The sequence below is a fragment of the Oryzias latipes genome, chromosome 1, assembly GCF_053564925.1.
Source record: "Oryzias latipes strain Hd-rR chromosome 1, Olatipes_Hd-rR_3.1".
Classification (NCBI taxonomy): domain Eukaryota; kingdom Metazoa; phylum Chordata; class Actinopteri; order Beloniformes; family Adrianichthyidae; genus Oryzias; species Oryzias latipes.
This window is the reverse complement of record NC_136237.1, coordinates 35,355,564-35,368,902: the sequence shown is the minus strand read 5'-3', so window position 1 is coordinate 35,368,902 and position 13,339 is coordinate 35,355,564. Positions and strand designations below refer to the sequence as shown.

Below are 13,339 nucleotides of genomic sequence, written 5' to 3'. Positions count from 1 at the left end.
GCAGAAGCCAGAAGAATACTCAACGGTGAACGACGTCACTTGTTGTTTGCGGAGCAAACGTTAACAATGGATGTCAACAACAGTGTTGTCAAAAGCGGAGCTCTTTTTGTAATAATAAATTTCTTTTCACGAAGGAGCAGCACAATTACAATCTTCTCATTTTAAGAAGGCAATGGAGTCGGGATCGTCTGTACCCACTGTTGTGGAAAGGAAATGTGCATGTGTTGGGGCCGCGCGCCCGCGTGTGTGTGTGTGTGCAAGCGCGTGCCGCGATAGAGAATGGGGGGGGGGGGGGGGCAGTGTGTGCGCGCGTTCATGTTGTGTGTTACGGAGGAAGGAGGACGGTAAAAGAAGGTTTCCCCCATAATAAATGCTATGGACTCTTTATTAACTCGTTCTGGAGAATCTAAGGATCAGAACAGGGAGGAGGAGGAGGATCGCCTCGGGTCCCCCGCGCTTCTGAGCACGGTCGGAAAGGGGAGAAAGAAAAAAAAGTTATCGCGGGAAAGGTTCAACACCACGCTCTGCCATTTATCTGGAATTTTTTTCAAAAACCGCCCAGTTGCGATAAGAGCCCTGGAGTTTGGCCTGAAAAGAGCGATCACCCCAAATATTAATCCAATCGGTGACCTCGCTTCCCTTCCACTGACTGGTCTCAGCAGCATCGTCCACCATGGTTGATGTTTACGTTCTCCGCCTACTTCAAACGCAAAATGATGACGTTTGTTGCGTGTCGAATAAGTACGGTTCGGAATCAAGTCGCCTGGCCGGTCAGACGGCGGTCGCAATTGAAAAGAACGGCTACAATTCGGAATCAGGATGGCAAACCCACGGGGCCTGGGTCGCAATTGAAAAGATCGGATCTGTGTCATTCAGACTGTCATGAAAAGATCGGAATTGGGCCGCTTAGGGGCAAAAAATTCGGAATTGGGTCGTTTCAGCCTGCAGTGTGAAAGTAGCCTAAGTTCGGTACGTTTACAAACAATCAGTTTGTCCTCACTAGCCGCGGTTACATGGGCAAAATATCTTGATCGGATCAATGGTCGGATTAAAATTCAACCGTGCACATGGGCACAGAAAACCTTTTTCCGATTAGAACAAACATTTACACTTTCGGTCGGAATAAATCATTTGGGCATTCGCAGTGTTGAAAATACCGGAAAAAGGAAATGAGTCCCACAGTAAACAAACCTTTGCTGTCATATACATTTCTGCAGCAGCTCGGTAATATACGAGACGGTCTTCCAAGCATGTTTTTATTAATGTTATGAATATTAGGAAGCGCCTGTTCGCTCATCATTTTATTTTTAATCCGTGTGGTCAGTGCTTTTTTTTGTGGAAGAACGGAGCTCCCAGGAGAGGCTAACAACATGAGGCTAGCCTTAATGTTTGATAAAATCCTTGCGGGATATGCCGCAATCTGCATCTTGGCTGCACGTATATACGTGGGAATAACATCAGCCTTTATTTTGTCGGGACACAACTGGAAACACAAATCCACGTGATTGTTTGAACGGTTTCTAAGGACTGAGCGACATTTCTGCTTTAAGCTCACACACCGCCCCAAAGCCACTGTGTGTGTGCTGGAAGTCCGAGCTCTGCTCGAACACACGGTTCTCCTGACAGCAGCTAACCGAGAGCGGCGGGACGGATCGCAGTCACACACACAAACAAACAACAAAACCCACACGTAACAAAGCATCCTCCCTCCCCTCAAACACTAATTTAACAATCCAGCTTCATTCGGTCCACCGGCACACGAGCCAGGACTACGCAGGGTCCAGACGTCACGGGTCACGAAGCGCTCCTTCCCGGCACCCCCCTCGTGAGGGGTGAAAGAGAGGGGAGAGGCGGAGAGCCAGAGGGGCGAGAGCGTAGCGGCGCTTCTCACCGGAACTCCGCAGAGCAGCCGGTCGGTCCTGTTTGAGCTCCAAAGCTTTCTCTGGTGGAAAACACTGTCTATGCATGACATTAAACCAAAACAGTCGTGACACACGATCGGAATGAAACGTTTACATGAACAACGATCGGATCAACAATCGGCATAACCCACCTATCTCGATCGGAAAGAAATTTTGATCCGAACGAGTCTGATCGGGGTAGAGTATTCCGAACGGCGCGTTTACATGACGCATTTTCCTTCCGATCAGGCATTCTTTCCGATTACTTTTGCCCATGTAAACGCGGCTAATAATGTTTGATTTTGACTTTACCCTCTGTTTACATCATCAATGCGTCAGTCACTACCAAAGCAAAGTTCCCGATTGGTTGACTCAATGCGAATAATCACCAACGGTCAGACAGTGGAACTCGGAAAACAAGGCAAAGATTTCAATGATTTGTGCTGCCAGACAGGCTTGAGACGCTTAAAGGAATCTCGCCAAGTTTGTACATTGACTTAGCATTGTAACCGGATTTCCCGCTATGCGAATCGCATTCGGTGAGAACGTAGCCAATATATTCAAAAAGGAAACAAAATCAGGATTTCTGTTCAGTAAAAACTGTCTGCGTCTGTTAACATTGTTGATTGGATTTTGAATAAAATACATAGTTAAAAAGTAAACCTGATTTCACAAAACACAGACATTCAGCATGAAGACTGAGGGAGAGTGAAAGCAGTTTCAGACACCTATAAGGACAAATCCGTCTCCCTATAGCAAGGCTGCTCTGGCCTTAGTGACAGAGGCTGGGAAGCATGCACAGGCACAAGTGTGAGTTCATTCTACAGTCAGACAGAAGGTTTTTGGGCTCAAGTCCCATCTTTCTTACACATGCCAGCTGACAGTTGTTCCCCCAAACCTGATTTTTGGGTAATAGAAATAAATGAAGGTCTCTTTGTTAATACAGCCTACAGCTATAGGAAGAGGGGTCAGGATGGGCTGGAAAACACTTGCAGAAAGCCTTTATGGCTCATGCTTCTTTTACCTGCTGAACTTCCGAGTCTGCATTCATTCTCAGGATTCATAATTCACAACGAGTTAGAACCAGGGGAGCTTTGATTCTACATTATCATTACTTCCAAGATTTGAGTTAGGATTATTAGTAAGGTTCAACAGAGATTAGGTCTAAGAATCCCATCACTTTGTTCATTTATTTGGTTTATAAAATAGAATTTTGAAATGTTAACAGTGATTGTAATTATTGGCTCTCTTTTCAGCTTTAAGATAATCTTAAAGTTTCATTTTAATGATACAAAAATGTATATTTCAGAATCTTAATTGATACTCATCATTATTCGTGTTTATTTAGGCATTTTTACTAATATATCTGTTAAACAACTTTTAATATAATTTTCACAACTATTGTGTTTTCTGTACCATAAGACACACCTAAAATCCTTGATTTCTTTTCAAAAAACATTGATGCGCTCTATGGTTTTTTTTTTACATGTTATTAACAAGGTTATAAGTTAGCATAGTCACAGTAACATTTGTTTTAGCGGTATTCGTCTGTTTTTTTACATGTTCCAAACAAGGTTGGGAGTTACAGGTAATGTAAAAATAGGCTAACATGGCTAGCGTGTAGTGTTTCACAAAAACGTTCTGGAATTCGTTTGAATGCAGTTCTTAAAGTCTCAGAGTTTGGTGTGTCTTGTATAGGACATCATTTTGAAAATATACCATAGATCATTGGCAGCGTACCTTATAATCCAGTGAGCCCTTTAGTGCACAAAAAAAAGCCTTAAATATCCTTTTTTTTTTTTTTAAATGTTGCTTTCTATTTAGCCTTAGCCATTTAGCTTTTGTTGAAGGGTGTTGACATTTTCAACATTCAATTTTTAACACAAAAGGAATTGTTGGGATTGGGGTCATTAAATAGATGAAGCAGAACATTTGCTAAAATTTAAATAAAAAAATGTACTCTGATGCAAAAAACAGGAGATTTTGTTCAAATATATAATGTCTCAGACTCTAAAGAAAACTTTTGTAGTTTTCTTCTTATGGCCTTTTGGCTTCATAAACCCCATAGTTTGAAATCAGCTAAAACAGTCTTTGTGCTGCCAAAGCTGCATGTTGGCGTGTCCAGAGATACTTTCTGAATGGCAGTGTGGATGTTCAATGTTTCTCTCGGGTTAAGTTCAATTTAAAATGTTTTTTGGAATGTATTTTTCTGTTTTTGTTCACATCTGTGTTTGAAAAAGGGCTTCAAAAGGGTCAGATACTGGGAATGAACACAGACCCAAGTGTGGAGGGAGGGGATAACAGAAGTGACCCATGCAGGCAAGTCCAGCACCCAGCAGGTCTTACCCTGTCCTTCACTATCAGACACTTTGCAGGAGGAGGATAAAAACAATGAACACAGGATTAGTTATAGGGAAACATATAGCAATTCATCACAACAACTTTACCCCAAATGAAAAACAGTTTGAGCTATTGGGACTCCCTCTGTTGTCAGGAACCCATCAGCGGATTTGTACAAACTCTGGCTACGTTCCAGTCAGAACACTCGCTCTCCCAGCCTTAAGCGGAAAGTTTGTGCTTAAAAAAATGAAAAGAACAACTGTAATATATTCAACTCTGTGTGTTAGACATTATCTAAAGAGAGGTCTGCACAGACGAGAAAGCAGCCAGATTTTTACAATTAAAACATCACATTCACAGCAAACAGAGAAAAAAATAAGATGCTAACCACTTTGTCCTCCTTTGTGGCATGCAGTCCAGGAAGCAGTGAGGATTCAGAGGAGTGAAAAAAAAGGAAAGAAAAGAAAGAGGAATACATGACAGAGCGGAAGGGGTGTCAGAAACAGAAATGCAGAGAAGTGGGAGTTAGTGATGGGGATAGATTTTGGCAAAAGAAAAGGGGAGGAAGAGAAGAAGTTGCGGTGCAAACAATTGTAAGTTGTGTTCTGCAAAAGTCGTACAAATTTGTGATATTTAGTTGGAGGTCTGAGGGGGAGCAGGCAACAGAATGCATGTGAGTGTTTGCAGCAGCAACATGCGAGGGGCAGCCTGGCGTGATGAGATCAGCCTGTGACAACGTCTGGACGTGTCGCACACAGAAAACAACAAGAAGCACATTTCAGCCTCAGGTTTCAGTTCAGCAAATTCTTTTTCTTCAGTCCCACCGTAGATCATTTTATTTTTCTGCTCACGAGGCACAGAGTTGACAAATGTTTTGTCAGCATGATAGTCTGTTTGCATTTAGTCTGTAGCGAACTACACCAGGGTTCAGCTGCAAGTAAAGTCAGACCTTTGATTTAGGTGAACTTTTATACCTGCCAAACAAATTAGATTAGTATGGAAGCAAACTTTGATGCACACCACACACATGTGATTTTTGTTCAATAATTAGTCAATAAATAATTAAACAACTAAGAAGCTATAATTTTTTATTTTTAAATGATGTATTTTCTTACTTGAAAAAAAATGTATACAGGTTTGACTCACGGAAGTTTACAAAAATCTATAAAATGATCTCCAAATGTAGTTGAAATATGCAATATGTATTTAAAATATTTTAAAAGTGCTTTAAAAAGTCTAATAATTTGCTACCAAATCCATTTTTAGCCATATCCCATCATTTTGCTGGTTTCATATGCTAATTACTAGTAAGATACTCTTCAACCAGTTCTTAGTCAGTCTAGATCTTTAAATTCTACTGGACCAAAGCTTGTCTTAACCCCCTTGATGCCTGTTGGTTTAAATATGCATCAAACCACTTCAGCTCCAAATCTTACTTTAGTATCTACATGAGGGCAAAAACATAAGTCATTTTTTTTCTTGCTAAAAATACATTCAGGCAACAAGAAGTATTTATTAATCAAGCTTGTGTACCAAACATTTGTACAAAACTCTCCTGCAAATTCCAATAGAAATAAAAAGGGCAGAAAGGTTATTTTGCTTGATGTAGAACAACAGTAAACATCTGGCACATTTGTTCTAAGTTTTAAACCATTTCAGTATTAGAATCCTTGCTAAAAAAACTACAATTCATCCAAACTAAGTTATTTTTTTATTGGAATAACACTTTAACAGTTCAAAGTGGTTCAAAATGGATTTCTGTCAAAGCCTTTTTTAACTTCCTGACTACCAGCAATATAAATGTGTCCACTATAGAGGACATGTTTAAACCTGAAAATTTCTCAGAACCACTGCATACTACTGAATTAAGTCTTTTTGATATATTTGAGGCTTTTCAATGATACCAGATTTGAAGACATGAGGTCTTCGGAATTCTAGCTTTTAGTAGATGTAAAAAAAAGACTAGACGGCATTTTTTCTCTCCATTAGTCAGAAGCGGACAATCCCAGTGCTTGGGTCTTCCCATGAGTGAGAGGCATGCCTAAGGGGGGGGTCACTGGAGACAGCAGTGTCCACATTATTTAATAATTGTTGAATTTACACATTCTAAATGTTGTGAGATAGCCGGTTTCTACTTTGTGCTTTAACCATTGACTGTTTATGAGAATTGGTCCCAGTGAGTGTGACATCACCCACAGAAAATGGCTTACTTCCAGCTCCAACCAAATAAAATTGATTCAGTCGCAATTGTTTTGTGACACGGACGCCGCCATGTTGGATCCAAATGATGTCAGTAAATAGTGATTGGTCCAAGCTGGTCTGTGTCATCGATTCTATGGCAACTCTTGCAAATCAGGAGTGAGCTTTTTGAAGTCCACAACTCCACCACTTGAAAGTGGGGTACACGAAATCTGTCCATCAAATGTTTCAAAAGTTCAACGTGAGACAGCATTCTTTTATTGAGGCATCTGATTGATCAGCTTATAACTCGAATAACTTGCACTACACAAGAGCACGTTAACAAAAGATAGCAGAGCAAGAATGGTTATTCTGAAAAATGTGATAACTTAATAACAACTCTTTATTTCTCTATAGAAATCTATGGGAATTTTGATTTTTGGAACCAGCAGGAACTTCCTGTTTGAAGGCGAGGGGGGAGGAGTCACTCCGTCCAGTTCTCATATACATTCAATGGCTTTAACATGTTGAGATAACAGCACAATTGATTTTGCTAAACTAGGATTCCATTCTTGCCAACGTCAGCATTCCCGAATGCCCCAAAAGTTTTATGGTAATGCTTGTGTTGAGATCATTGGCACTGAGAACTTTATTGAGAAATTTTTTGTTGCCAGTGTTTAGATTTGTATTTATGTGCATTCTCTTACTAGACTCAACTAGATGGCAGTGCAAGTTATCTTGATTTAGTCAGATCTAAAGTGAAAAACGTCTTGCTGTAATTGGTGAGCTCAACCTGTGGCTCCTTGTGATTTTAATTCCTGTTTAATTGGATCCAATTATGGTGCTGATTAATGAGGCTATTCATCTAAAATGAAAACCTTTTTGGAAAACATGCATCACTTTATGTCAAAAACTATACTCAATAATCTAAGTTTAAGTTTTCAATGTTATTTTAAGCACAATAAGACATTTGCCTTATTTAAATTATTTATAGAGCTTGTTCATCATCTTGTTTCCATGTTGCTGCTTGTCTGCTGTTCAAGCAACATTAATGGATTTACCAGCAGGGATACTATCTTTATCCTTGTTCTGACTGGCCTTTGAGCTGTGAGTGCTGCCAGCAGGAATTCAGCCCCAACAGGGATAGGCGGATAATGAACAGATTGGGGACCAGCAGGCTAAGGGTGGAGGGTCCATACTGTCAGGTAAAATAAGCAGAAGGACAACTTCTTTTTGGCTTGGAAAAGAGCCCAGAAAAGGCTTGAATGTGCGACGGATGCATCTTAAAATAGCGGAAACGTGTTTGCTTTTTGGTTGGAAGCCATATTAGCCAATTTGGATCAGATCAGTAATTAAAGCAATGAAGCGGTGGGGGGGTTTGTTCTAAAACTTGTCAAGGTTGGATTCTACTCAATATGAAGGTGTTTGAGCTGTGAATACCCCGGCATAAAAAAAAAATAATATTTCGATTATTTGCATTATTGTTAAACTGAAAGAGTTGTGTAACTACTGAAAATTCAGAAGACATAGGTTGGTTTTTTTTTTAGCAATTACCAAGGGTTTTAATAGAAAAAAGCTTTTTTTTTTTGGTGCTTGGCTTGCTGCGTTCTTTTTAGCATATTGATACCATGGACTTCATGGTGATAAAGCAGTCAACACTCAGACCGAGAAGGCCCTGGTTGGTACTGTAGCTGGGTCCCTTCTGTGTGGAATTTGCATGTTCTCCTTGTGCATGGACTGGCAAACTGTCCAGAGCAGGAGTCACCAACCCTGGGGGGTATTCCAGAAAGCATGTTTAAACTACCCTGACTTTAACCTTGAACTCTGGCTGAAGTCCTCCTGAACTTGCTTACTCTGGGTATGTCGGTTTAAAAAAACCGGATATGAGTTAGCGTAATTACGCTCGACTTGGTAACCCTGGGTTAATGCGCGTGCACAGCAGGTACATAAAGACATTCTCAATGGATCGCCGATATCCCAGGTCTCCATGGAAACCCGTGGAGAACAAAAGAGAGCGCTATACTTTAGTGAGATGGAGTCTGAGATTTTAATGACAGCGTATGAAGATTAGATACCCATCAAAAAAGTAATACAGCTGCATCATCAGCAAAAGACAGAGTTTCTGCTTGCAGAAAAATAACGGACAGAGTAAACGCACAAGTTTCTGATCTTATTTCCAATTACATTGTGATGTGTATATATACAACTCATAAAACTTAAATGAATTGATTCAATTGGTAAGAAGTAATTGAGTTAAATTTATTCAACCTAATTTCTTATGTCTATCCGACTCAATAGTTGTTTATACAACTCAAATTTACATATTCATCTAACTAAATGTCATATTACTCCAATTCAATTAAATGTTTTTCCATATAAATTTATTGTACTTCTTGAACTGTCATATGTCTAAGGAAAGGCTTTTCTTATTTTTATAAATAGTTTTACAATATATAATAATAATAATGGATTGGATTTATCTGCGCTTTTCAAGACACTCAAAGCGCTTACATTGTGTCCATTATTCATTCACACTTGGTGATGGTGAGCTACTGTTGTAGCCACAGCTGCCCTGGGGTAGACTGACAGACGCGTGGCTGCCAGTTCCCGCCTACGGCCCCTCTGACCATCACCGGGATCATTCATGCACATTCACACTCCAGTGGAGCCACACTGGAGGCAGGGAGGGTGAAGTGTCTTGGCCAATGACACAACGACATTTTGGCTGGTGGGAGCGGGGATCGAACCGCCAACCATTCGATCATTGGACGACCCGCTCAACCACCTGAGCCACTGAAGCAAATAATTAAGTTATATTAATGTAAAAAAGTTTATCTTTCCAACATCCATACATTGTCTTATCAACCTCTCACGGTGGAAAAAGGATTATCTGAGCTTCTTCATCCACTAAATCATCTTCAAATTGACAGGCCATGCGGTTTCACCTCTCTGAAAACAAACTAACCTTCAACTAAACCTGCTCCAGACCAGGTTATGTTCAGAGCATGAGTTGCTATGGAAACAAAGCATACCTTTAAACATACCTGTTTTTGGAACCGAAAGCTGAGGTTATACGCTTCCTTAGCCTCAAATTTACCGTGGTAATTCACATAATCTGCTTTTTGGAATACCCCCCTGTTCCTCAAGGGCTAATTGTTTCCCAGCTGACCCTGCTTCAGTAGATGCTCATGAGCTTGATTGATACAGCCCAGTTTCTGATTGACTGAACACACCTGATCCAGGTGAGCAGTTAATTACTGAAGCAGGGTTAGCTGCTTCAGTAATTGGCTTTGCTCAATAGTAACTGGGTAGGGTTGAATGGCAATAAGTAGGTGTGGAAAATAGTTGGATGGGTGTCAAAATAAAACATACAAGATTGTATTTATTTTGTGCCCGATTTGAAAAAACAAAACAAAACACTATTTTTTATTAAGATGTTAAATAAGTTGCATTTTATTAACAATAGAAAAGTGGGTAATGTGGCAGCAAACACAAAAAACAAGTTTTTGTGGGAATTCACATAGACAAGGTCCATACTTTCAAATGAATCAATCACAGCAGCCACAATATGGTATAGTTACATATTGGACGGCTTTAGTTTGAGCTATGACGAGTCCTAAACTGGAGGCTTGATAGAGCTGGATACCTAATACAGGGTTGTTTGGAAAAAAGTGATTTTGGATTATGTCATTTATGTCTAACACAGTCAAAGACACAACAGGAACTGAGCTTTTTCTAGTATTTAGGTGGCTGTGTAACCTGACCAAACATTAGATGGCAGTCTTTAGGTCATGCTATGTACAGTGCTATATGCATTTCACAATAGTGGAATGCTAACAAAAGCATTAGCCGAACAATAAATATCAGGGGGAATATCAGGCTGAAATTTCAAAATTCCAAATTCCTTAAAGTTGTTGTGATGAGCACCAACTTGAAATGTAGTTTTATATCTGGATAGACAAAAACAGTGGTGTTAAAGACCCAAACAGACTGCCTGTAGGCTCAGTAGGTAAGCAGTTCTGCTCAGTTTGTAGTTAAGAAACGTCCTGACAGACTTCCTTCAAGCTTGATTCTATTTTTGTAAATTTACAACATTCAGAAATGTTACCGCAGTCAATTATGTCTTTTTTTAGTCTGCCTAAAGTCAGAACAGTGTTTGTCAAGTGTGATTACAATTGTTGACTAGAATCAGTCATATTCATATGCTTTGACTTTTGGTATGTCTGGGCTTTAAGACAATCATGATGGAGCAACCTTCCATTAACGATTAAACATCAATCATCAAGATCAAAGCCTGCATATCAGGCAACGATGTTGGCTCAATGGACGGCTAGTAGCTACCTCATTTTCCCTAATGACACATAACCATTAATCAGTCTGTAAATAAGCTTAGAAAACTCTGACAAATGATTCTGACGACTTCAGCCTCATCAGTGACACAAAGCACAAAAAAACAAAATCAAAAAACAAAGAAGAAGCGAGCAGACAGAGACAACACCAAAGCTGGAGGACTAACCACACATCATCAACAGCAGGAATGTAGTGAGTGTGAAAGGAGATGAAAAGAAAATGGGGGGGGGGGGCTATATTAAAGTTCTCACATTGTTGGATCGGAGGGAGACCCGCCCTCCGCAGCGAGCGCAGAATTTGGTCTGGCAGTATGAGCAAAGGTGTCCGCAGCCGTCTGCAAACTTCGTCTTACGACAGATGCCGCAAGTGGGGGCGTCGTCTTTTTGCTGGGTTTGCTGGCGCCTCGTCTCAGCGCCGATTCGTCGCACCTCTTGTTTGTAGCTCTCAAACTGCTGGTGGAGCGTCCTGCAAGGAGAGGACACAGAGTTAGGCAACCATGGGAGAAATGGAGGAATAACTAAAGCATCTTTAAACTTGTCACATGGCAGTACAGTCTCTAAAGCAGCTTTCCCACTATAATAGTCCCATGGAAAAAGGTCAAATGTGCAGGAGAAACTGATTTCCAAGAAAGATTTCCAGCATTTAATCTGATTGGCTTTTTCAGGAGGACTGAAGTTTGTTTGTTTCAACATCACAAGAGTTCAGGTGAGCTTTCAGACCTGCTGAACTGTACCTCCAGAATATACCTGGAACCCAACCTAGGTGCAGATCATATGAGGACCAAAAGTGTCACTGTGAGGAAATCTGAGCTGGGTTTGGAGCTCTGAGGCTCCCAGGATTTCATTGTGGCTCTGGTCTGTGATGGAAATAGCTTCTGTGTGAAATGCAATTCGGGACATGTGAAAAACACCCACAGAGTTGTTTATGCAGAGCTATTAGAACAGCACTTCATTAGCACACAAATTAACTGCTTTCAGAGTGATTTCAGTTATTTGTCAAAGTAGAATCATAATGTACCAAACTTTCATGATAGCTGAAGTTAAAAGATGATAGAGGAGCATTGATGGCTTAAGAAGGGGTCTTCAGGTTACCTGTGTCTGTTGAAATCAGACATGTCTTGAAAAACCGGGTGCTCAGAGGTGTGGGGAAATGCTGAAAACCATAATTCCCGGTCAGCTGTCAGCAGCTGTTTCTGGTTCCCATGATAAAAATGATGATCCTCCACCATGACCCATTCAAAGTCCAGAAGGGATCTTCACATGACCGAGAACGGCTAAAAAAAAAAATCCCCCCGGAAGGAGAACATCCCAAAATGTAAAAGAATTGTTGAAATTCTGAAGATTTTCTAAGCCTCGGACATGACTTTCCTCTCCCCGGTTTTCTTGGCCGTCTGAGGCTGACGGCGCTGAAGCAGCCAACATGCACAGTTGGAAGGGAGGTGACGACCGTCTAGGACTCGTCTTGGCCAATCAGTGGGTGCGGAGAGAAGCTGAATCAGAAACTGTGACGGGAACACCAGCTGACATTTGAGAATTTTTACAGCAAACGGCGTCTTAGGCCCTTTTCTCTTCTATAAATGCTTTAGACAGACTTTGGTTTAACCTGAGGATGAAAAGTGGATGCTGGAATAAAAATATTTCAGAATGAAAGACAGCGTGACACCTCCAACGTCATACACCCGACCCCCCGACCCCGAGAAGCCATCCATTCCGCTGCTGAGCCCAACCAAGGCACCATGGGAACAGCTGCAAAAATTGGAGGGTGCATAGGTGGTTACCAAAGCAACGTGGCGGCATCAAGCACTGGGTGTCAGGACACCAGCTGTTCCTGCACTAAAGGACACCTCTTTTCTGTCGTTTTCAGCACTAAACTGTAAGAAATTTACAACTGAGATTATTTTTGTCAGCTCAGACTCATGAGAGCAAAGGTTTGTGCTTACTGTCAACTAGTCTTAACATTTTTAATGTTATTTTTATCGACGTTTTAGCTGCATTTACTCAGAAATATAAATGTTTTATTTTTTATTCTGGCAAAAACTGTAATGCATGTTGTAATTAAACATGTAGACAGTGCTGGCTTTGACGAACATCTACCAAAATAAAACTATTGGAGCAGAAGAAGTCACAGTTAAAAATAATCCAGAGCCTATTCACCATTTTCCAATTGTCTTTCAATGATATCACACCTAAAGGTAGTTATTTAACATAACGTTGTACTTCTTAAACGTAATACAAAATGTGTAAATTTAATGGATGCTGTGAAACAGATAAACATCAACAAAGCAAAATGTTTTTAAATTTCCTTTGTTTTTTGTTTTTTTGCATGACTGGTACATGATAGATTTTTTTTCCAATTCTGAATTTCCTTCTTAGACTTATATGTCACAGTGTGCACAAACATTTGGTCAATAAAATGTTAAAATGTTCATCTTAATATTGTATAAAGTGTATGAAATTTTTTGTTCGCTACATTTTTTTATTTATTGACTCCATTTGATTAAAGCCGGTAGTCAGTAATATATGTGTCGTCACATTGGCTCACTCCAGTTCTCCTATAGAGTCAATGTGTTA

The 13,339-nt window shown here is 40.3% G+C and overlaps 1 protein-coding gene across 37 annotated transcripts in view; it reads right to left on the bottom strand.

Moving 5' to 3' along the window:
* The window catches only part of rims1b (regulating synaptic membrane exocytosis 1b), an 80,531-nt gene that overhangs the window by 51,175 nt on the left and 16,017 nt on the right, over positions 1-13,339 (bottom strand). For 25 of the 37 annotated variants that reach the window (XM_078946562.1, XM_078946553.1, XM_078946593.1 and 22 more), the window contains exons 2-3: positions 11,021-11,234; positions 4,248-4,268 (exon numbers count right to left, since the gene is read on the bottom strand). In XM_078946562.1, coding sequence (XP_078802688.1) covers positions 4,248-4,268; positions 11,021-11,234 — 235 coding nt within the window. Of the gene's footprint in view, positions 1-4,247; positions 4,269-11,020; positions 11,235-11,860; positions 12,162-13,339 lie in introns of those variants that run through there. The other 12 variants (XM_078946557.1, XM_078946602.1, XM_078946634.1 and 9 more) reach the window with 3 other exon arrangements.